Source organism: Streptopelia decaocto (assembly GCF_964273445.1).
Source record: "Streptopelia decaocto genome assembly, chromosome: 1".
Lineage (NCBI taxonomy): Eukaryota > Metazoa > Chordata > Aves > Columbiformes > Columbidae > Streptopelia > Streptopelia decaocto.
In genome coordinates this window covers 170,265,705-170,290,020 of record NC_138663.1, presented here as the reverse complement: position 1 = coordinate 170,290,020, position 24,316 = coordinate 170,265,705, and the positions used below count along the sequence as shown (strand labels likewise).

The 24,316-nt window shown below is 34.9% G+C and overlaps 1 protein-coding gene across 3 annotated transcripts in view; it reads right to left on the bottom strand.

The window, feature by feature from the left end:
- Positions 1 to 526: 526 nt before the first annotated feature.
- Positions 527 to 24,316, bottom strand: part of DACH1 (dachshund family transcription factor 1) — a 367,167-nt gene continuing 343,377 nt past the window's right edge. For all 3 annotated transcript variants that reach the window (XM_082075981.1, XM_082075979.1, XM_082075980.1), the window contains one exon: positions 527 to 3,333. Coding sequence is in view for 2 of the 3 variants with exons in the window: in XM_082075979.1 (XP_081932105.1) it covers positions 3,296 to 3,333 (38 nt within the window). In the remaining variant the exon portion in view is untranslated. The remainder of the gene's footprint in view (positions 3,334 to 24,316) is intronic.

Genomic DNA, 24,316 nt, shown 5'->3' with positions numbered 1-24,316 from the left:
TTAAAGATGTGTTAGGAGACTGAAGTTTTATCAAGTGAAGGAGATTTGAGACAAAACCCACCGGATTACCCCTGCAGTTTTGTAGTTGGGGGAATAATATGTTTTGTTCCATCAATGTGTCCACTTTACATTATTCAGCACAAAGCTTTGTGAAATAAGAATCATGGGAATATCACCATATAAAGGAAAAAGGTACAAATAACAGCTTCATAAACTGAGAAATGTACATAAATAAATCATGTAGATGGGGGCAGTTTGCTTAGCTGGCAGGAAAAAAAAATATGGAAAATCTGCTTGTTAAACAATAACCACAGAGTGTGCTTTTATGATGTTTTTCACCACAGTAATTCATATTAGAGATAGAAGCAGTTGCATGTTAAATAAAATCATTCAGCATTGTTCTCCTCACATTACAAAGAGCTGACTTATGTTGTTTTTAGATGCCTCCCATTAGAAAGTAAATATACCTCTGATGTTATACATTTCAGAAAATTTAATAAAGATGAACTGTAAATAAAGTCACAGGGAGATTTCAGACAGTTTTATTAGCAGATTGTTGAAAAGAAAAGAAAATTAAATACAATAACAGTAAACGTGGTTCTCACATTGAAACCAGGCTCAAATAACTAGGCTACCATAGAAAAATTTCCAATTCTTGCATTATGATGTAAAAACAGATTTTTGTACAGATTTTGTACAACAAAATTCGTAATAACCTTTTTTCATTTTTAGAAAACTTTAAATATATAGATAAAAATAGACAATTTTCATAGGTCCTACATGAAGATGAGTATGTTCTGTTCCAAGGGCTTGCATAGAGCGCAAATGTGGTTATAATATAGAACAACTAGACATTAATATCTTTAAGATTACAAAAGCTTATAAACAATAACATGAGCACGACTTTTCTTCATAATCTATGCAAAAAAAAAAAAAAAATCAAAATCAAAAACCGAAAACAAAATACCAACCCAAAACCTGTATAACTAAAGAGGGGCAAAAAATTCAACTTACGGTAACATCTCATGGTCTGTAATATTTACACGGTTTTTAGCAAGATTCTTTCTAACCATCCAGCTTATAAATTGGTTCCCCCTTAATCCTTAACATTTCCATTTAGGTACCAAGCCAAACACTGAGGCATTCCCAAAGGTCTTGAAAGTATATACTGTAAAACTACTAAACCTACTTACAGGTGACTCTATGCAAGGAGCAGAGCAATGGTAGATGCTACTACATATTTCAGTTGTAGGCTTTTAATTCTCTTTCAGATATGAATGATTCAAAAGCTTGCCACAAGTCCATCTAACTTTACAGCTGTTAACCCTTTAAAGACTGCATATGAAAAAACTGGAGTACAGAATCCCATATGTGTTCAAGCAACTATGAAAATTATGAAAGAACTGTGGTTAGAAAATAATGTCACTACAAAGATCTAGGTAACAATATTTAATGAAAAATATTGCTCAATATTTCTATAAAAAAAAAATTACCATGATGTGAACTTGTATATACATCTTTCTACTGTTAAAAAAACCTTGTGGTGGAGTAAATATGAACTGCACAAAATAAATGTGTACCAGTATTGCAAGGAAGACCTACAAACTATAGAAGCTCAGTGCTAGAGTTTACAAAACATTAGATTTTTTTTTGACAAAATAATATTAATATCCAATCAGAGCTATTTTTAAAGAAATATTTGCTTTAAGTTAGGCATCTTAGACATTTAAGGTTTTGATATGTTTCCATGTAATAAATAATATTTTATATGCATAAAACATTAGATGAAGAAAGCATAATCACAAACTTACAGTAATAGCACTGATTCACAAAATCAGTCTTTAAAGGGGTAACCCAAAATTATGCAAAGCAAAGAACGTAACTTTTCGTAATGTAATAAGCACTGTGTTGCAGCTTACTTCCAGTTATCAGCACAAAGGTGAAAACACATATTGTATCTTTCATAAAGACAGTGAAAGTAACACATAACCACCCACCCCTAAGACAAGGAGGGAAGGACAATAGACTTCAACTGTATCACTCAGTTCTACGTGGAATTGGACTGATACATCAAGTGTTTGTTAGGTTTTCTTTTTTTTTTTTCTTTTTTTTTAAGCAACATTGACGTAATATGACATTAACATATAAAAATATTTCTGGCATTTTGACTCGCTGCTCAGCCACAGTCCATTCTTAAAAGTGCACTAATCAGGGCACTAAGCAGGGCTCAATATACAAATAAAAGTGGCTGATACAGAATTCTGACTTGTTACCAGATGCTTAAGATCTCATTCAGTAATACTGTGACTTCAGGACAAATATTTACATGCCTGCATGCGTTAAAACTAGAAAGGTGTCTTTCTGACCAACAGGGTGACAAAACAATATTATCTAAAATTTTCATTTCCTAAACTCTAGATTTCTACTGCATACATAATACCTTCCTTGTGTGATTTGTGTTATATACTGTACATGTGACCAACAGTTTGATAAGAAGCAAAGTCTTTCATTTCATAAACCCCTGCCGGTTTACAACAAGAAATTATTACTCTTTTTATCGCATTTTTTTATTTTAGGAAAAGAGACTTTGTGAACAGTAAAACAGTTTGTTTACATTCAGCATTTCTTTTCACTTACACAAAATTCCATTTCACTTAATGTAGTCTAACATACATGTGTTGGTCTCTTGGAAAGCATGTGGAAAAAATGTCTTTAAGAAGAAAACCCACGATCATAGTTTGAAAACTGAATGTAGCAATTTTTTTTCATTTGCCTTTTTTTTTTCCTTTTTTTTTCCACTTTTTTTTTTTTTTTTTTTTAAATAAGAATCCTCATATGCCCTCTACAAGTTCATTTCTGAGCTGTCTTGCTGGTTTCGGTATGATTTAACAGTCTGTAAGTGTACTTGGACACCGCTGGAAGGATCATTTGATGTGCTCAAATATAGAATCATCAGAGGAGGCCAGAGTCTGCATTCCTTGAAAAAGGGAATACTCAGCCTTGTTCTGACCTGCCTGTAATTTTGGATACAATAGTCCGGCGCAGAGACACAGATTTCCACTGTAAGAAGAGTGCTACTGTACATTTACAAACATTCTCAAGGTCTCCGGGTTGAGCCACAGGAGACAACCAAAGGAGGACACTCTTGCAGAATTCTTTACATTTTTGAAGAACATTGATAAATGAAGTTGAGGAAGTTGGCTTGAAAATGCTTTGTTTCCACAGAACTCCTTATGAGCCAATGTCTTACTGTAAAGTTCTTTACCGTAGCACAGGTATCTTCAGCAGGAAAAATTCAATACATGACAGTAGTTTTCAAATAAAGTCTTCCATCTAGAATATGAAAAACAAACATTTGTTTTATATATTTATATCTGCAATGAACTGAAAAGAGGAAAAACCTCACAAGATCTAAAAATTCAGCAAAGGTAGTCTTTCCATAAATCTGTAAAATGCTACTTACAGTACTTCATGTTTTAAAAAAACCCCAACAAACCTGAATATCACCATTGCAATTTCATCTGACAGTGGTCAAATTAACTCCATTAAAAATTACACGCACTTTGCAAGTTGTGAATACTGTAACACCTTCTAAAGCTTTAATATATGCTGCACTCCTATCAGTGCTAGGGCACTAGCAATGTAGGTGGAGCCTCTGTGCATGTGTTTTTACTGATATGCAAACTTAACTGAATAGTGCTGAACAGCAATTATTTCCTTCATGGTTGCAGAGCAAAAATCTCCTTGCATGCAATTGTTAGTACTCCCATCACTAAAGGCATAGCTCATACTTTCTGATTTAGCTATGTTGTTAAATATACCATGTAATGTAACCATTGTGCACATTTGTAGCTATTTATATAGAACCCAGTATAGGATATTTAATCGCTATCAGTGAAGTATAGCCTCCTACCCCATAAATGAGATTAACTGAACAATTACTATGTTAAAGATGTAAGCACATCTCTCTCAACGTTTTTCCACCCAAGTGAGGAGCATATTTTTAAGTGAGATATGTGTGATGGAGAGGGAACCGGAGAAACAATAAGCTCACCTACCCAGTAACTGTTGATCTAGAAAAACTTGAAGAGAACATTCTGCCATAACGTATTTTCTCTGAATTTACAAGGATAAAGCAATTTTTTCTTCACTAGGGACATGAATATCTTACATGCGTCTGTTCCCAGACCAATACAAAGATTTTATTTTAAACAGGAAACAGAGAGAAAAATTGGTACATTATTATTTTCTTCTGTCTTATAGGATAGAAAGCATTGCTCCCTTGTGAGTAAAGCACATTATGAAGCATACTGAATCTCCAATGTGCATAATTATGAAACATTACTTATATTTTAGAATATAATGCATCTGGAAGTACGAGCTGTATCTCAGGTCTTGAAGTCTGCATGAAGCCCTGCTTTTCGTCCAAATGAAATTAGTAAATGTTAAGATTTCAGAGGGTTTTGTTTCTGTTTGATCTTCTCAGTTTAACCTTTTTGTTCCAAATCAATCTGTAAAATTCTTATTGGATACACAGAAAAACAATTGTGCGAAATGAACCCATATAAATGAGTAGTGAAATTTTTCAAACGCTTGGCTATCATCAAAATGTGTGGCATCGCTCCCACAAGCTTACTGTAATCGTTGGGACATAGAAAAGTTTAACTTAAAAGCAGCCAAATATACATTACATACAGCTGGGAAAACTCATCCCTTCTGCACACCCCTTTCCAGTTTTTATTGCCTGGTTTCTATCAGAACTGCAGGGGAAAAAAGGAACCAGCAGAATTGTGGTGATTCTCATCCAGTGTCCCTCTGGTTTTCCTTTTCCTCCATCTTTTGCTACTTTTACCATCTTTACATTTTCCTGTTTTTTTTATATTCCTAGCTTTTTTGGCAGAGTAGATAATAGCTTTCCCACCACTAAGAGCGCTTCCACTAGGCACCACTTCCACATTCCCTTTGCTCTTTATGATCTGTGTGCACTGAAGAGAGATAAAAAGAAATGGAGTAAGGCCTTAACTTGAAGACTTTTTTTCCTCTTTGATGCATGAAGAGCAACCAAAATGCTTATGGGAATTCAGGAGAGAAAGAAGAAATCTCTGAAATGGAGCTTGGCAAAACTGCAGGCCAGATAAACCACCTTAAAAGAAAACCAGCATCATCAAGTACAGGATAGCTAGAGCTACTAGTGGCTATGGTTGCATATAATTCTCCCAAACATATTGAATAAACACAATAGACATTTACAGCACTAAAGCTGTCTGGATACCTCTGTAGGAGAATTACTTTGCATATATACCAGCACTTTGGCTATCCTGAACACACACTTGCTGATGAGTGCTATGCATAATTCCCACACCTAAACATTAAGATAACCTACAGTCAGTAACTTGTATTTTGCTTTACTATATTAGATCTCCATGTACCTTTTAAAATAAAATATTTATTAAAACATATTCGCAATTAAAAATAAAGCTGGAGGAAGCAGAATCCATGTAGCAACCAACAAAAGATGAACAATCTGCAGAGAATAGCATCACGTTTTGAAAAGTCAGCTCTATTTTAAACTGCTTAAGGACCTAACCTGGCAGTGAAGTCAATAGAGGTTTTTCATTTTTAATGGAAGACACTATCAGATCCTGTATTCTGTATCCATAGACGAGGAGCAATAATAGAAATGGGCAGCTGTAGAAAGCATCTTACTTACAAAATAAAAGCATATTTGTTTATATAACTTGCCAACATTTAGGATGGATGTATACAATAAGCATAAATCTTCCTGTTCCTCAACTGACTATATGATGGACCTTTAAAAGTGCAATTAAATCATCTGTATTGATAATGGACTTAAAATGCCATCTAGGAAGTCAGCAGCTGAACTAATCTCATTGCTAGACTTATTGTAACACAGATATGCTCTCTATTAACATGTTTGACTAAGTCTCCTAACATATGGGAAATCACAGCAAGCATCAGACGCATCAAGTTTAAAATAAATCCTGTCATGTTATGACATAGATACAATAGTTCCATGATTAAGTAATACTTAATATGCTTGAAAGTTGCTAAGAATTGTGAAATATTTCCTTTATTTTCTCAAGATTAGTCATGGGAAGAATGAGATGCAAAATGAATATCCTTCCTTTTAGTGTCGACATGGTAAAAATCACAATCTATGCACACAAAATCTATCTGTAGAACTGCCCGCCACCCTCTCATATTGTGAGTTTGGGAGAAGATGGAGGAATAATTTCTTTAGGCTTTATACTTTTCTTTCAGCATATTCTTGTGCATAGCTGAGAAGTTGCTGTAGCCACTCACGAAGAATGTACACCAGGCAAAAGCACTGCACTTCACAAATATGAAGCCTTCAAACCGTGCTAGGAAAAAGAGAGGCAACTCAGAGCTCTGCAGAGGAATGATAACATTGCATCATGATATGGTGACCAAATACAATACCTATATCTGATTGCCATCCCTTTCCCTATTCAGACTCCTATTTCCTTCCTCCCAACCATTTCTTTCAATTCCCATCGCTCAGAGGTTCTTTCGAAATGACTGGAACTTCTCAACGTTGTTGCCAAAGCCACCTGAATCACTTTCGCCTCTAGGTGTAGCCAGCGTTCCTATCTGAACACCAGTGGAGCGTTGCCACTAACAGGCCTTCATGATTCCAAGGTTAAAATCACAAGCAAAACCTACAAATCATGAGGGTGATCAGTGATCAGCGAATCAAACAAACTCATCCTTCATAACTTTAATGTGAAAAGGTCCCTACTCCTAAATTCCAAATCATGAGCACGCCTCTGCTTCCTGCCCCCAAACAGCTATATGTGTGCTGCGTTACTTTCTATTGTTAACAAATGCAGAATTTGTCTACCTTCATAAAAACAATTTTCTGTAAAACAAATATGGAATATGCTATTCACACAAACATTGATCTATGCACACAAGATATATACTACACAAATGCACACACAGTGTTCTCTAAAAATGTTTATAACGTTTGAATGTATCTTTAGCCTACTGAGAATTGCTGATCTGTGGCAAAGTTTTCCAAATTTACATACTTTTATATACAACGTAAATACATAAAACTCCCTTTCACTCTTAGGAAGTCAAGCAAAAACAAAAACTGGGAAAATACTGCTAAACGTCTAAATAGAAGTGTGCATGATTAGCAGATTGTAATCTGTTTTAATTGCTCTTTTGCAAATGGCAGTGTTCAGCAAGATCACACAAGCTCATGCTAGTAACTCAAACTGAAAACACCACTACTCCTAAATCTCATTTGTTTTTGTCTGTGGACTGATAGGACAGAAATTCTAGCCAGAGCGAGGGAGTATTTTTTTAGATCAACCCTTTTTAATTAAGACTCATTTTGAGGTTTTTGAATGAACATGCCCAAATAGTTAAAGGGTCATAAATGTTATAGAAAACAAACAAATGGAACTGACACAAAAGTTTGTAATGCTGAAACAAATAATATGCCTTGAAAAGCATTTCCACAGAGATGTCAGCTGGGAAATGATTCGCATGAGTATTCTGTGGGCAGCTTGTAGCAAATATATCTCTATGGGCCTAATGTTTTCTGAGATAAAAAAATTAACTCACACAAATATTATTCCTATTAATATGCATCCTTGTAAAGTGATGAAAATCTACAATGAAATGTTAAGTTTGGTTTTAGGTTGCAAACTAAATAAATCATCCATTAGATGGTAAAGTTTGTATTTCTGCCACTCAATGCAAGTCACACAGGGATTGTTTGCCATCTAAACATACCATATTTTAGTTTGTATGCTGCGAGCTGCTTTAAAAATAAACATAATAACAGTGATCGTCACAACTATCATAAGAGAATACTCATCTTTGATTTCTGAAATCTGCAAATCAACATCAAGGGTGTTGGTGTAACTCATTAATTCAGTCAATTGCTATCATAGACACACCTACTGAGGAAAACTCTCCTCAGTAACAGGATAAAGTATTTCCTGTAGTGAGGGTTTTGGGGAAAATAAACAAACAAAACCCCCCAAAAGAAAAAAAATAAATAGAAGTGGTAGCATGTCACAGAGAGCTAATAAGAAAGAAACCCACAGAGTCCAGGTTAAAAAGAAAAAAGGACAAAATAATGTATGAGAAGGAAAATGAATGATAAGATTAGAAATTGTAGTGGGAGCTTTGGAAATTTAGGAAGTCAAAGTCTGGATAAGTTTTTGTTTATTAATTTAGTATTATTCTTGTTGTTTTTTTCTGATTGTAATTTCTGAGCCAAAGAGCAGTAAATGCCAGCCCACAATCCAGTAGCCCAGTTTTAGTCACCAGACTTCCTAATTGCAATTAACATAATTTTGCCAGATACGTGTAGGCCAGTGCCTACAAGGGTCTTAGGGATATTTGAAGAGTTGACCTATTCACCTCTTTGTGCTTTCCAAGTACAGAACACCTACTTTAGATTGGTTTCTCTCTTGTTAATAAGAACACAACTAAAAGAGAGAGGATGGGAACGTTGTTCCCAGCTCTGACTCTGAAATTATCTGTGATTTCACTTGTTTTTTCTGTTTCTTTTCTCTTTTAACCCTTCTCTTTTCTTCTCCCTCTCTTTTAGGTAACAGACATTCTGTGTGGTGATGGTTTTTCAGGTTGTTTTCTTGTCCTTAGCAAAGTAGAGTAGTGTTACCTGACATATATAAGGACCACATTAGTACAAATAACCAAAAAACCCACAACCACTAACATCAAATCACATGCATATACTTATTTAATTGAAACGATAGGTTCTTGGCTCATAAAAATGCATTTGAAGTCCATCTCCACAGCTGTTGACTGAGCTGACCTGAGCTTAGAGTCCTCTTTTAAAACCACGTGTTGCAACACAAAATCCCCGGGACTGGCTCATGTGCTCACTAAAGACAGCAGACTTCATACTGAAAATCAGTATATGCACACTGTTGCCACACCTTACATCCATTAAAAACTGCTAACTTCAGTTCTGGCAAACTGAGGCAATTATGAAGCATTTCTGACTATCTGTGCAAGAAAAGATGGTGTGGCAAGTAAATTAAATAACCTGTAAGTTAGTGTAACTCATATTTTATAACCTAAGAATCATTACATCTCTTTTCCTCAACATTTTATAACCAAGAATATTAGAGTGAAAAATATTATAACCCCTGCCCAGTCCAACAGGTTAAAAGAAATAAAATATTTGTGACATTAAATGGGGCTGCTTCTATCTAAATGAAAGAAAAGCTGCTCACTTGTGCTAATGAACATAATAAATTGTGTTTCCTGTTAGGAAGTAGCTTTATTGAAAATGGCAGCTATTTTCTCAGAAGTTATTTCCAGGCACCTGTAATCTAATGAGGTTTGTCCCTTTCAAAGAACAGTTGTACGTGCATGCCCGAATGCACACAACCTCTTCAGCCCAGAGCTGATAAAAGCATCTGCAAGCCACAGCTCAAGCACATTTAAATTATATAACTGGTTGGTTTATTTGTTTTAATAAGATGGGGCAAATGTGAATCACAGTGTACTTCTAACCTTTCATTCAACCTGATGTTTTAATCATTTGGAGGAAGAGAAACAAAACAAAAGAAAAGGATGGCAAACAACTGGTAATGATTCATGTGATATTTGATAAGACAGCAATGGGAAGTCAAAATAAAGGCAAGCATATTGTGACAGCTGGAAGGGATCTTAGTCAAATTGTGACCCTTCTTCGAAAAACTTAAAGGAAGCAGCTAATTAAGGATAAAATATATTTTTACATACTCGTCATATATTTTATTCAAAATTGAGACAAAAGAGGATTTATTTTCTACTGAAGCAGGAAGATAAAAATGGGAGTCTAGCCTTTTAATCATAGGAAAATCACTTACGATGAGGTTGAGTCTTTTTCAGAGTTTGCAGAGTGAGACTGAGAACCTAAGTCCCAGCTTTTGCAAAGTGCAGTCATGAAGTCAACTGAACATAAATTTCTGTAATTTTCCTAATAAAATGCAAAACAAAAAGGAAAAGACTTCTCCCAGTGATTGAAGTTAATCAGAACGCTTTATAACTCAACACTGAAAAGGAAGGACAGAGGGATTTGACATTGTCACTGACATTGACACTGATAGAAAAATTAGACCATGTTTTGGGGCACATGGATGGAGATCCACTGCCCTCTTCCCAAGCAGAATTAGAGCGCAGTACAGGCGGTGTAGGAAAGCAGGCTCAACTGTTGAGGCTTTGAAATGTCACCTATTTGTTCTTTTAAAAAAGTGCTTATCCAGTTTTTATGCAAAGATGGGTGATTTCACACTGCATGTTCAATAAACTCATGCAAATATGAAGTATGTAAACATATTTGGTCAAACACTATCCTAGTTTGCCCTTTGTATAACACCAATAAATTAGTTTCAAATTTGCATATTGTTATTAATCATACACCTTTCATTTCTCTACTTAACATTCATGTACAAATATATTTGCGTTAATACTCAATGCAAATATTCAGGAGACTGAGATGTTCACATCTTTCTTTTTAAAACAATAATTTATACTTAGGCAATTTTAATTCTACGTCTGAGTTTCCAGACACGAAATTAAACCATGGATATTTTAAAAAGAGTGCCTAAACATTCTGCAGTTGTTTTAACTATTGAACTGTCAGGATCTTCTTTCAGTAATTTCATCTGTGTTTCCATCATGAATATATGTTTCATTATAGCACTGAATACTGTGGGAGCAAGCTAAGGGTCAGCAATCTGGTCTTCAGTAAACTATCAAAGGGATGGACTACCTGAATATGTCACCTTCTATTATTTAAAGATCATATAGAACACACAGAGTTTCCCATTTCAAGCAGTGAAAAGATTGAAATGGCAAGGTGAGAAATTCTTCGAAAGAAATAGATTTAAAAAATCACACTGTCTTTTATTGTTGCCTTATGAACTTAGCAACCCTTTTTCTATTTGTATAAACAAAACAAAAGCGTATCCAAAAAAAGACAACAGAACTGATTACTTACAAGCACTGAACCTGAGTCACTAAGGCATTGTATTGTGTCAGTTCTGTTGGTAAAAACTCCAAAATCATTTAAAAACCCTAACGACAGAGAAGAAAAAAAAAAAAACCAAAAAACAAAACAAAACACCTTCAGCTGAAGAATCATGTGGAAAAGTTATTAAAAGATGAAGTCACAGCTAAATACGATCAGCTTGGAAGCTACCACAGCTCATTGTGTTTGGTGCTGTTTGTAACACGGTGTGGATAATTCTTGTGCTGAAAAATCTGTCCAGAATTTAACAGTTTTAAATTCTGCAAACAAGTGTGCTTTATTTGCTATCGTATTTTCAAAAACATAAACAACTTTTTTTTTTTTAATTTTAACTACCTTTTTAGCAAGCCAATCAGCAAGCAATCTCAGATCCAAAAGCATAAAATTGAGAAAGAGTTGAGATCTAAGCACTGAAATGTGGTTTCTGCCTGACACTTTTTTTCTTAAGTCTTGATGGAAACAGAAAATACTGTTTGTCTTTTTAGTCTGATTGCTCTTCTTTCCACTTTTCTTCTCAATTTTGCCTCCTTTCTTTAGTGCTTTGCTCAAACCACTTTTTTATGCTAAACATCATCACCAAAGTAATCACCTTAGATAAAAAACTTCAATCATAAAGTTAATTCTCAAATTTAAAAAATTATTAGTTTTCTATTTTGAGAAGAAAAAATGAAATCTGAATAAAACACAGCATTTGTTGGAACTTTCAGCAGTTTTTGCTACTGAGTTGAGATCAAATAACAGAAAATATCTGTGCAAAAGCATACACAAGTTAGTAGTTCTTTAGAACTACCTTTCATACACACACATACAGAAACACACACACAGATCCTTTCAATCACTGAACTAGAAGCTAACAGTATTAGCACAACACCTGTGTTTACAATTAGAGATCACATAAGTGTTGATTAACAAAGATCTTTTATGAAAGTCTGGAAAAGGTAACATGGGGCATCGTTTTCTACTAGGAATGGTTGTGGCCATGGTTAGTACTCGCAGTCTCTTGTTTCCATCACCAGACAATGTAATGTTCATTTCTTTCAGCCATATACAAATCATTTATGAAGATAAACTCTTCTAAAACATTATATTTTCTTGAGATTTAGCCCAGAGTACTTTTTAAAACGTAAGAAAAGTCTTACTTAATACCTACTCCTACGTGGAGCATCTCTTCTGATTCACAGAATCACAAACTTACCTCACTCTACCAGTTACTTCTTTTCTAAATAAATAACTTTCAGTAACTAAAAGCTAGACTAGTGTTTTGTTATTTTCAGATTAAACACTACAATTACTATAGGAGCATGAGCTGGCTTTTCCTTAATCCCAGTTACTGAGATGTCATTTCAAATGTTGCAAAGGTTACTGGAAAAAATGGAGGCCATTTAAAGAAAGCATTTAAGATTTACTACCCACGTTAGCCCACAAATATCAATTCTGGAATGTGTGGAATCCTATTCTAATATCAATATCACATTAACAACGTATTTTTCTTTAATACCCAACCACCCTTGTTCTCATCTGTGTGCTAAAACAGAGTAACAGCCCAATGCCAAACATGAAGAAATAGTCACATGCAGAAGAGGAAGAAATGAGGCTGTAAAATAGATAGATTGCACAGTGGCAATCTTATGGAAAATCTATTAAGGATGCATGGGATGTTCAAAACATATGCAATATGAGCTTAATGCTTTTAGGTATTTTGTATGAAAGCAAGATTATGGAAGACAATGGCATCAACCAGTCAGCTGCAGAACCAGCATCAAGGTGACAGAAACCAAACGAGAAGTTATGCCCTAAGAAAGGAGCAATGAACTGAAGTCACACATAACCCTTCTACCACACAGAAATACGAAGAGACCTTAATGAAGTTCCCGAGGCTTAGCGTGAGTGACATAACTACAAAACTGAAAAAAAACAGCTTATGTTAAATCTGAGGAAGACGACAGATGTATCAGGGGTTTAATCCAGTAGTTAGCTATTAAGCAGTACTTACGCAAAATGTGTTTGTTCCTGTAAGGAACGAAAAATACCAGCATTTTAAATTACAAGTGACCTCTGTTTCTGCGACAAGTGCTAATGCTGGCTCAGGTAGATTGTTTTTCAATTCATAATTCAAACGAGTTTCCCTAACTGACTGTAAACTTCCATCATGGGCACATCTTCATAGATGCATTTAAGTACTGTGGTGACAAGCCAACCTTTCCCTTTCCCTCTCAGTGGTAACATAATTTCAGATAGGTACTTCAAAATTATTATTCTACCCTCCCAGGAAAAACTCAATTAGCCTGAGGGCCAGGTGGTTTGAATTTGGCACCACTCTGAGTCTTTTCCAATAGAGATTCCTCAGAAAAAACAGCATGTCATGGCAGACTGTGTCCTGGATGCACCCCACGACAGAAATCCCAGACCATATGGAAGCAGCATGCTTTCCCAGAGAGAACTTAGCACCGTGGTCCATCATCGAAAAGTAAACAATGGAAAAGAGAATGGCTAAATTAAACCACAGAGCAGTCTCAACCAGAGACTCTGGGATCAAGTGACTACCTTGGAGTCAGAAGAAATGACCTGTGCAAAATATCTGAAGTGTAAAATTTTCTTGCCTGGAAGTGTGATTTTGTCAAGACAGAGGAAATGAAAAACTTCATAGTTGCATTTTTTTTTTCCCCCTGGCTTTCCACTTACACTATTTTCAATAGCAAGTTATTAATGGCATTGTACAAATCACAGGACCTCCCCTGGAACAGTGTTTAGGATGCTCTTTACCCATATAGTATAATACAAGGAATAGAGTCCACAACATGAAAATACAATTAATTGATATGCTTATCATAGAAAAGCAACTGATTATTCCTCGTATATACATTAAATAATAAAAAGAGACACAAACCAGCTCTGTTTTCCATTGCAGGAACTCAGTTCTGGTGTAACCTTCCAAGGTGATAGATGTATTAAAATGGTCTTTAAGATGGCATTTGTGATACTATAGCCTGCAAATGTGGATTTTAAAGCCCATCTAGTGCTACCCCTAATGCTATGCCATTTTAACAGGAACAGAGGCAAGAACTGAGTATATCTTGAATATATTTACTGAATGTGTGGTCTGGTAAAATAGACTTGGCTATGAAGCTAATTTTAGCTGGAAAATCTAAGAGAGTCACAGGTTTTGCAAAAATTCAAAAAAACCTACAGGGAAATTTTATATTGTTAATTCTTAAAGTTAGGACTCTTTTGTGGACTGAATGTTTAAGATCAAACCCTGGAACTATTGCCCATTTGGCACTGGAATAGAATTGATTTTTGCAAGTTTTAATAGTGTTGTAGCATTTCAATACTTTAGCGTTGGGAACCAGATTACTGCTGTGATAGTGTCTGTGACTGTCATAACAAATTTGATGATAAGGTTCAAAGTGGAACTGATCCTCCAGTCAGTTATCCCACTTTTATGCTGCTTCCAGTGTTTTCAGTGAAGCTAAGGAGTCTGATCCAACCACAATATTTTTATGTCCAATTCATCAACGTGCAAACACACTGTGCTCTCTTCAATGGATATGAGCATGTATCTTTGAGTCAGAGTATAAAGCCAAAAATGAGAGCAAATTATTGCTGCTTTTTATTTTATGTTTGTATTCAATATAGCTTGATTACTTGAAAGGACTTGTAGCCAGCATATTGCAGCATGAAACAATATCATGAAAAATACATGTCTTTTAATGCAAGGGTTGCAACGACCGTTTGTCACAGGCAAAATCTGCAGAATCAACAGAGACTAAATAAACAAGTCAAAACTTGAATTATCTAATATAGCATTGTACGTTTTTAACAATCTCTATTCTAATTTCATGCACATATACCAGCACTGTAAATTTTTTGGTCCTGACTTCATAACACTTCGTTTCCAAGGCCAGCTGTAGCACTTTGTGATCCATCCTTTCTAACGTCCATGACAAAACACACTATTATGCTATTGCTGCTTTTCCTAAGCTATTAGAGGCTGCATCACTTTAAAAAAATTAAGGCTGACAAGAATATAACAGAAAAAATGTTCCTTTTACCATTACTGATACACACTTTGTGTGTATCAACTAGGAAAAACAAAATGACATCACATTATCATTATATATGCTGCTGTCTCTCAGGACGTCCTTCAGGTGTTATGGAACTGTACAATGACCAAAATACTTCCTGTGAAGGGTTGAAAAGTCAAAGATTTCTTTTTTAAGCTAGCCTTCTATTCTATAGAATAGATCTTCCTCTTTACAAGCCAGCTGGCAGTTCACTGGAAGAATACTTATTATATATATATATGCTGACAGCAAATTTTAGCTATAGATGCTGGCTAAGTATTCCTTCCAAATGTGTTAATTTTAGTTCCACTTCCTTTATACGTACTTTTCTTAGTTGATATATTGCCTTTTTTTTTTTTTTTTTTCCCTGTCATAGGAACTTGAGATACTAATAGAAATGGGTCAAGTTCCAAACCAAGCTGAGTGCTTGAAATATACAAAGCTTAAATTGTTTTATGTTATCATTCTTAATTATATCAATATTAAAAAACACTGCTAGAAAATGATATATTTAGAATAGATTTGACATGGTTGCTTTGCTGTCTTACAGTAAGGCATTTATATGAATATTACAGACATTAAGACTTTATCTTTAAATAAGATTTTATCTTTAAATAAAATATTATAAATATTTCCTATTTCTGAAGGACATAAAAGTGGTTTACCTTTTTTAACATCATACTGGAAAAGAGAGAAAGGACAAAACCTAAAATCTTTGTTGCCTTTAAAATTAAACCATCAAACCCTCAGCTAGTTTAAATTAAGATAGCTTTATTAATGACAAGGGTACTTTTTTTCCTTTTTCTGGTTTCTTTTCTTTCTTTTTCTTTTTTTTTTTCTTTTTTCATTTTCTTTTTAACTGACAAAAAAGTAACAGAGCAATTGAGTTGGAGTGATATTTTAGGAAGATGGTTGCCTTCTTAACTCTTACTATGATTCAAAGAGCTGCCTGCCTGATATAATCTCACCATACAGTTTTATTTACATTTTAAGTCTAACTGCTTCTTTGCCTCTTGAATATATTAAGTCAATGCTGAACTCTCATTCTTTTTAACAGGACCTCTGACCCCACAGTTAGTTTAGTGTCATAAAAGAGAGACTGTCACCTATTACACTAAAATGCCATCACTCAGTAACTTACCAGTTTTGATCTAACACAGAATAATTGAGGGAAGTCAGTCTAGTACATTTATCTTACAAAATCCAGGCGGGCTACCTTTACACAAAATTATGGCTATGAAGCCTTTTTTTACCAGATCTCATAAAATATTCTACCATCTATTTTCCTGTTCTAGATGTGAAACTAACTCTTAGTTGATAATAGTTGTAAATTGCTGTATCTTGCATTACTTCTCTTTGACACCTTTTACTGCCTAGGATTCTGATCAGTCACCAAAGAAAATATAAAAGCAGAAGTTAATAACATAACTAAATTTCTATTGTGCCTTTCATCCAAGATTCAGAATACTTTACAAACATTAATTAAGTTGCACAACACCATTGTGAGATACCAAAGCATCAGTGCTGCCATCAAGAGATCAGCAGATAAAGGATGCATAGAGATTGGGTTCTGGCTTAAGGCATGGGTTGAAAATGCACTGAAGCATGAAAATGAGTTATTCCTTTACCATATCACTCAACAGCAAAACATCAGACCTAAAGCATATAAGCAACCCAAAGAAATGCTACCATTTTGATTGTGAAATTGATACTATCAACTTAATTCTTTGCTGCAAAATATGAAATGTGCAAAGACAATGACTCCTTAGCATGTACTTCCTGTGACTGTACCACATGCTACATTTATCCTTTGCAATTAGACTATCTTGGAGTAAAATTTCAACCCCAGCTGTAAAAATAATATCCATAAAAAATGAAAAATAAAATAAAATAAAATAAAATAACCTTTTCACCTCCAGAAATTTGGCAATTCTGGAATGTGATTGAGTTTACTTGAGTTTAGTAAATTTCTTTGTAGACGTCTACACCAGGGTACTCTGGTTATGCTCCTTCCATAGACGGAGGAGAAATATAGACACCTACTTTCTGAAGTGATGAATGGTATTGTAGATGTTTCTCTTCACTCCCTCCACAGAGGGTCGAGGGTGACAAGTATAGATGTAGATGCCTACATTATACACTTTTCTGGTTGTCAGGTTAATTTCAGCCCATGTCTTGTTTGCAAGCAAAACTACAATGGAGAAACATTTACTAGGTGTCCTTTACAAATTAGTAATGATCTAGTAATGCAGTAACAATAATACAATGCTATTATATTAGTAATATGATACCATTTCCCCTTCCAAAGTTCTGTGATACATTATCTACCTCTTTTTCTACCTTTCAGTTTATATCCACTTCTGTTCTTATTTTAGAGTTTTTGGAATGCTTCTTTAGACTGTTGTTTCATGCCTTGTGCCTCACACGTAGCATCCAATTGAAATAAATGCTGAGGAGTTCAGGATTAATGCAGAATTCAAGTTATCCTTTCTACATTTGACGGTCATACTTTATGCAACTTTCAGAACTGCACGGTATGGAAACACAACAGAATTATATCAAGTAGAAAAGGAATTGTTGGGCGTGGATGTTTTTCCATAAGTGATGCACAATTACTCATTTCCAACATCAGCAGGTACAAGAAGTGACTGAAATGCAGCTGTTCATAGTCTGTTTACTGTCACAAGTGATGCTGGAATTCTGAGGCAAGCAAAAACGAAAATACACAACAGATGAGATTCATCACATTAACTTCAGACACCTACACTGCAGATAGAGGTGTATGAGCCAGTTTTGTAGACTCCCTTTATAATCAATGAAGAAACTTGGAAGGTATGATTCATTTTCTTCAAAGGCAGAGATGTGTCTATTACTCTTCATCGACTTTAACAGGAGTTCAGCCAAATAGCTCAGACAAAGACATCTACCCCACAAATGTGTAAAGTGAGACATATCCCTCCCACTGATACTGCTTGGGTATTTTATAGATAATTACATTGCCTCAGCAGCTATTCCACAAGTTCCACACCTTCATAATACACAGCAATATCTATGCTGCCACTATGGTATTAGCAAAGTTCCTTTATATCTTCTCAGTTGAAAAAATTATAGGATAATATAGTAAAGACGACATGACTCTGTATATAATCTCAATAGCTTAAACCTCTCATTTCTTAAATTCTTTCATACAATGAGTGCTGTATCTTTAAAGCACTCTTAAACAGCTCCTACTTTTCTAACTCTGCAGGGCTGGCCTTCCAAGGTACTGCGTGTCTAAAATGAATTTGAACACACTGACGTGTTTATAAACTCTTTGTGCAAGGACTTAAGCATATGCAGGTGTATTGAAAATGAGTACAAATCCCATCGTGCTGTTTCATTGTGCAAATATAATTTCTTTGTATTCTAAATCCCCAATCATTTCCCTATTTCAAGTATACTTTCATTATTCCAATGATATTGTACTTATCCTTGAAAAAAACGAAACTCCATTTCAGAAATCTTACTGTGCACAGTGTTAACCTTCTGTATAGGAGCTACTTTATTTTAACCATACAGTTCTTTCTCCACAGGCACTACTTCCAACAATATTAAGTAGCTGATGCATTACCTTGGGATTCTAGGTGGTCCCATTTTTAAGTAATAGCCTTCACCTTTGTCCCCGAAAAACTAATCATTGTCCTCTTAGACTTATTCTTTTTACAGAAATACCTTTCTGCAAAGTACTTCATTTCATGTCCTCACACTTCCATATTCAAATTTTGCATAAAACTTTAACATTGATTTTTTTTTGTACTTCATATTTTCATTCTGGATGTCTAGTTATTTTAGATAATGTCTAAGTTCCTGATCACCACAACCTGTCATTTAACTACATCCGTTGCCACTACCGTCTTTTATAACTGTTACCATCATCGGTCTTACTCCAGGTTCAACCATTAAATGTCAGGCAATAACTCATACACTATTTTTCTTCAACTGTTAGTCTAGTAGAGTATAAACTAACTCCTATCATGTACAAACTCCTGCAGTATTTTAGATTTTAATGTGCAATGTTAGTCTTTTTTTCTATACATGCTATCTATCTGTTCAATAAAAGATGTTATTTATCACAGGTTGACAATAACAAAACCACCTAAATGTTTACCTTGTCATCCCTACTTGTCAAATTAAAATAAAAAAATAATCAATTAACATGAAATTGAAGTAATTTAAAACCGCTCAAAAACTTTTGGTAGACTGAACCGGGATTGTCAAATTTTAAACGTTGCTATAGTCAAAACGACACAGAATGTGCAATAATGTGTTTGTTTTTCGAATACTGTAGGTCTGAAGAGATTTTTTTTGTATACTTCAATTATAAAAACATTTAAAACATACAAACTTGTGCAATTTTTATTTTAATGAAGATGAGAAGTTCATTAACGAAGATAAATATTTCATTAGATGTTAAATAAAACAAAGAGATTTTTTGGCTTCTCTCAGCACAAAATTCCTTTGAAAGATTAATTAATACATGCAAATTATGCAAATTAGACCCATGCAAATATTTTATGAAGACAATTAAGGGAACCATTAATTACTGCTTTTTTTGCTTCAGTGAGATTCATTCATTTAATTTTAATTTCACTTTAACTGTTTTGATGTATAATCTTGCAGCTAAGAACTTTATCTTTCCTAGTGGGTCACTTAAACTTATAAATTTCATCAAGTGAGCAGCAACAGAAATCTGTAAAGATATTCTCTGGGCTATGTTTAGTATCAAGAGAAATTTTTGACACAATGCACTCCTAGAAACTGCAAAACTGGAAGGGAATGTGAGCTCATTCTTGGACAAGGTTCAACTGCTGGAAAAGCAATTAATTTGCTTTGGCTGTGCTAATATAGGGGAATTAGAAAGTGTGACACAAGACAAATAGAAATAATTAGTTCTCCAAAATGATGTTCTCATTAATATGGTTTGAACAGTAGAAATAAAAAACATTATTGTGGCATGTCTGCATTCTGTCCCTAGCCACAGGAGGTAGAAAAATGCAAGATAGAGCATTTTTTCACTTTGTAGTTTGTATGGTGGTGGCATTTATTTTTAGATTTTGTTGTCGGTTTTAAGAAGTGCAAATTGTGGACCTGATCCTGTTATCTAGAACCTACTGCACTTGCACGAAGCATGAGGGATCCCAGGATTTCTACACTGTTTTCTTCCTGTAAAAATATGAAACTATAAATATAACTGACTAGGCTTTCCACAACAATACACTCAGATTCCTAAATTGAAACTTTGATGTCAATATTGTTCATTTACATCATATTTTCTGATATACGATACACAATGTATAATATGTTTATTCTGTAGTTTAAGCTACTCACAGGAAAACATTGCTCTATTAAAAGAGTTTATGACATCCCCTCCAAACCCGAGAACATAAAACAACTGTTCTGCTTCCATAATGTGAATACACATGCATGCATTTGACTAAGTCTATAGAGGAAGATTTTCAGATGCTCTCATTCTTAATACACCAGTACAAACCAGGTTTTCTACAAGCAGTGAAAATCACTAGTTGATACTCTTCACAAAACAGGTCCCTAGAAGGCTGCTAAGAGCATTTGCTCACTTATACTCTAAATTTCTTAGCTTGTTGCAGAATTAAATCTTATGTAACATTACGTGTCCCCTTCAAAATATTAAAGGTTTGGTTTTTTTTCCCCTGTAGGAGATAGGCCTTCCAGCTGTTTACCAAGTTCCAACTGAAGGCATCTCCCTTTGGAAGTGTTGCTGTGAACATACTTTTTATCTGGGATCAGATACTAAAGTGCAGTGATTTAACTTATTTCTTCTTTCAGTCAGGTGGTAAATCTACGGCATCTGACAGAAACTGATATTTTCTCTTTAAATATAACAAGGGGAGAGAAAATGTGGCCATGTCTAGCTTGACATTTTTTGACAGATGATTACTACACCATTAAGAAAATTCTCAAGTGTAATTACTACAGAGGTTTAGCAAAAATATCCAAGAAAATTTCTAGAACTCACATTGTAATAATTCTGTATAAACAGAAACCTGTCTTCAGGGAAATTGCTGATAAGAGAAAATGTAATGAGGGACTTAAACTTGAAGTTAAAAGCTATGAAACTTTCCTATTATTTGAATAATCATTTATTCTCTAACAGCATGGATATGATACTTCCATGCTCCTAATTTGGGAAGAATGTGTCAGTTAAACCCATGGATGAATGACCGTAATAGTTGCAAAAACCTCCCTCATTAACCATCAATTCCGTAGCCAGTCAACTTTTTTACAAAATTATTTAATGTGACTCTCTTTAATTTTGTCTTTCTAGCAAAATCTTAGAACTAGCACCTCATATCTTCCCTCCTAGACTTTTCTAGACTAGCCTTTGATAAAGGGTTTTTGGTATTCAAACATTGTTCTCTTTTTGTTAGGATCTTCTTATTAACCATCCACATGGCTGATTTCTTTCTCAGTTTGTTCTTTTGGCTTCTCCCTCAACTTTCTGTTTCAGTTTCTCAGGGCTGCGATCTTCCTCCCATTGTCTCCCTCTCCATGCTTCATATCCGAGTAATCTAATCTACAATCAGAAATTCAGCCACCACATCCATGTTGACAATCGACACAGCCCTTTGTATACCAGGTCTATTCCCTTTTGTCTGACCTAAAACCTCAAGCTTGCTTTTCTGATTCTCTGTGTGAACGTTTAGCTGCTATTACAATCTCAGGCTGGGAAAACAGAGCTGTTAATCATGTACCCATTCAGATTCCTCCTCCTCTTCCCCACGACTACTTCTCTTAGTCACTATGATGAACCACTCTTTTCATCTTGCCTGTGAGTGAAGTTCAAAATCAAGGTATCCAGTTTGTTTGTTACTTCTGACTTTTCATTACGACATCATGTCTAAATGTCTTCTCATGAAAAGTCTCTTCCCCTCATTTTTCCTATCCCTCTCTCTAGTTGCAAATTCATATGCTGTTTCTCCTCGTACCCTACCTACTAAAGCTTACTTCTGTCTGAGTTGTATAAACAAATTCATATGGCAAAAATATTTTCCTAGTCTGCTTCTTTGAATTGTCACTCCTTTTTAATTCCTTCACTGGCTCTTCTCTTTTAACAACTGGAAACACGGTACTTGAAAGGTTTTGACTTACCCTTCACCTTGTGCGTTACTCCTTATCAAAATGCCTCAAATTGGAGTGATGCTTCTAAATAAGCACGCTTGTCTTTTTTTCCCCTATTGCTCTCCCCAGTTGAGAGGACTCTCATGCAATGTTCACAAGATCAACTCGCTAACAATCCTTCAGGCTTGGAAACTGGATTTGTGTGTCTGACAGCAAGACCTGAGATCAGGAATGTCATCAGGAATATGGGTTCATGAATACATATAACTTCCTGCATGAATTGAAGAAGTCATTTACCAGCACAGTCACTAACATCTCATAGTCATCATCTCATTGTGAAAAAATATTTGTGTGTGAAGTTTTAAGGGAAATGACATTACTTGGCTATATTCATTTACTAATTATTTTTTTTATCTTCATCGTGAATGGGGATAGGAGTTTCAAGAACATGGTATGGCATATAGGCAGGGGTGATCATAGAAAAGGATTTAATGAATACTATTGCACCATTGCTCGTGGAAAATGGGTTTAACTCATAGAAGAAATGCATTGAATACTCTTCCATGTAAAATACTGGCAATTCTTGCTGTTGCCACAGCCTAATACTTGGGGACAGATTTGCATTTGATGACTTGGGTTTAATTAAACATTACATATTTGATTTTGACCAAAACACTGAAAGAAAAGCATGTAGTAATGCGTGCGTGCGTAGTCTTCAGCTCCTGAAGTACAGGAAGCTGTTACTGGTGTATCTTCAATTCCATAAATAGAAAAGTATAGCAGGTGTTGAGCCTCTCTGTGTACCAGGAAGCTGAAGAAAGAAACTCAATGGAGCTTTGGAGTTAGGAAGCTGGCAGAACCTGTATAAAGTAAATAATCAATTTCCCATTACTTTACTCTAGCGTCAAACCTTTTAAATGCCATTATGAAAGGTATTTTAACCGAACTGGTTATGTTTATGAACAAGTAACAAAATGAAGAGTTTATGTCATGTCTTTTCTTAAAAAAGGTGAACACTTAGGGTCAGCTTGCTATGTGAGGGGCAATCATATCAAATCAAGTAATAACTGAATAATGCTACGCAACATATGTTGTTGTATTTTCGAAGCTGTGTCTAAGAAAGAAAAGACTTGAAAAGATTTACACCAGGTGCACTTTGTCATTACACAGAGGTCAGTCATCAGTCTGAGCAAGCGCAGAGCAGGCACAGAGCAAGTACAGATGATGCGGTACCCGTCTTCTGTTAGCATAAAGTTTTGGGACATAAATCCTACCACCAGTATTTAAGTGATAAATTCCATCTAGTTTTGTGTATGTCTTTCCAATGAGAGTGCATGAAGGAACATATAAAAGGGAGGGCAAAAACATAAGGGGCAGAATGAAAATTTTACTTCTTGCAAGATTTAAGTTCAGTCTGTCACAGATTCCCAACATACCCATGATCAAGCTTATTAACCCCTCTATGATAAAAAGATAAATGCTCTGGTCTGCATCACAGGAGTATGTCCTGGTGTCAACATTAAATCCATTCAAGATTGCAGAGTAGTTCAGATATTATAATGATAACATTTCCACTAGCTTTCCAGTTATTCCTGACATAGTTCAAAACAATTCATCTGAGACAGACCTCAAGACTGCCAACGAATCAGTAAAACAAACAAACAAACAAACAAACAAACACCTGTTTACCATAAACTTACATTCATGTAGAAACATTGTAATAGATGAAGTAACCTCTGAAAGTAAATACCAGCAATTTAAAAGCCTATTTTTTGACTAGTTAATTTTGGTAGATTTACGAAATTAGTGTTTTCTCATGAATAATCTGTCCTTAAACAGTTTCTCATAACTATTATGCACAAATATGCTTTCCTTCAGCTTGATGCTTCATTTTGTTTTCTGTTTTGATATACGTATTTACACTAGCAATTCAAAAGAATCATACACTCTTAATAAATGAGTTATGTTGAATGTCTGCTAAAGACCAACTGCTGAAGACCTTCTTTAGCTGTTTGTCTTGCAAGATTCATGCTGAAATTGAATTCCAGGGTTTTTTTATTTAACT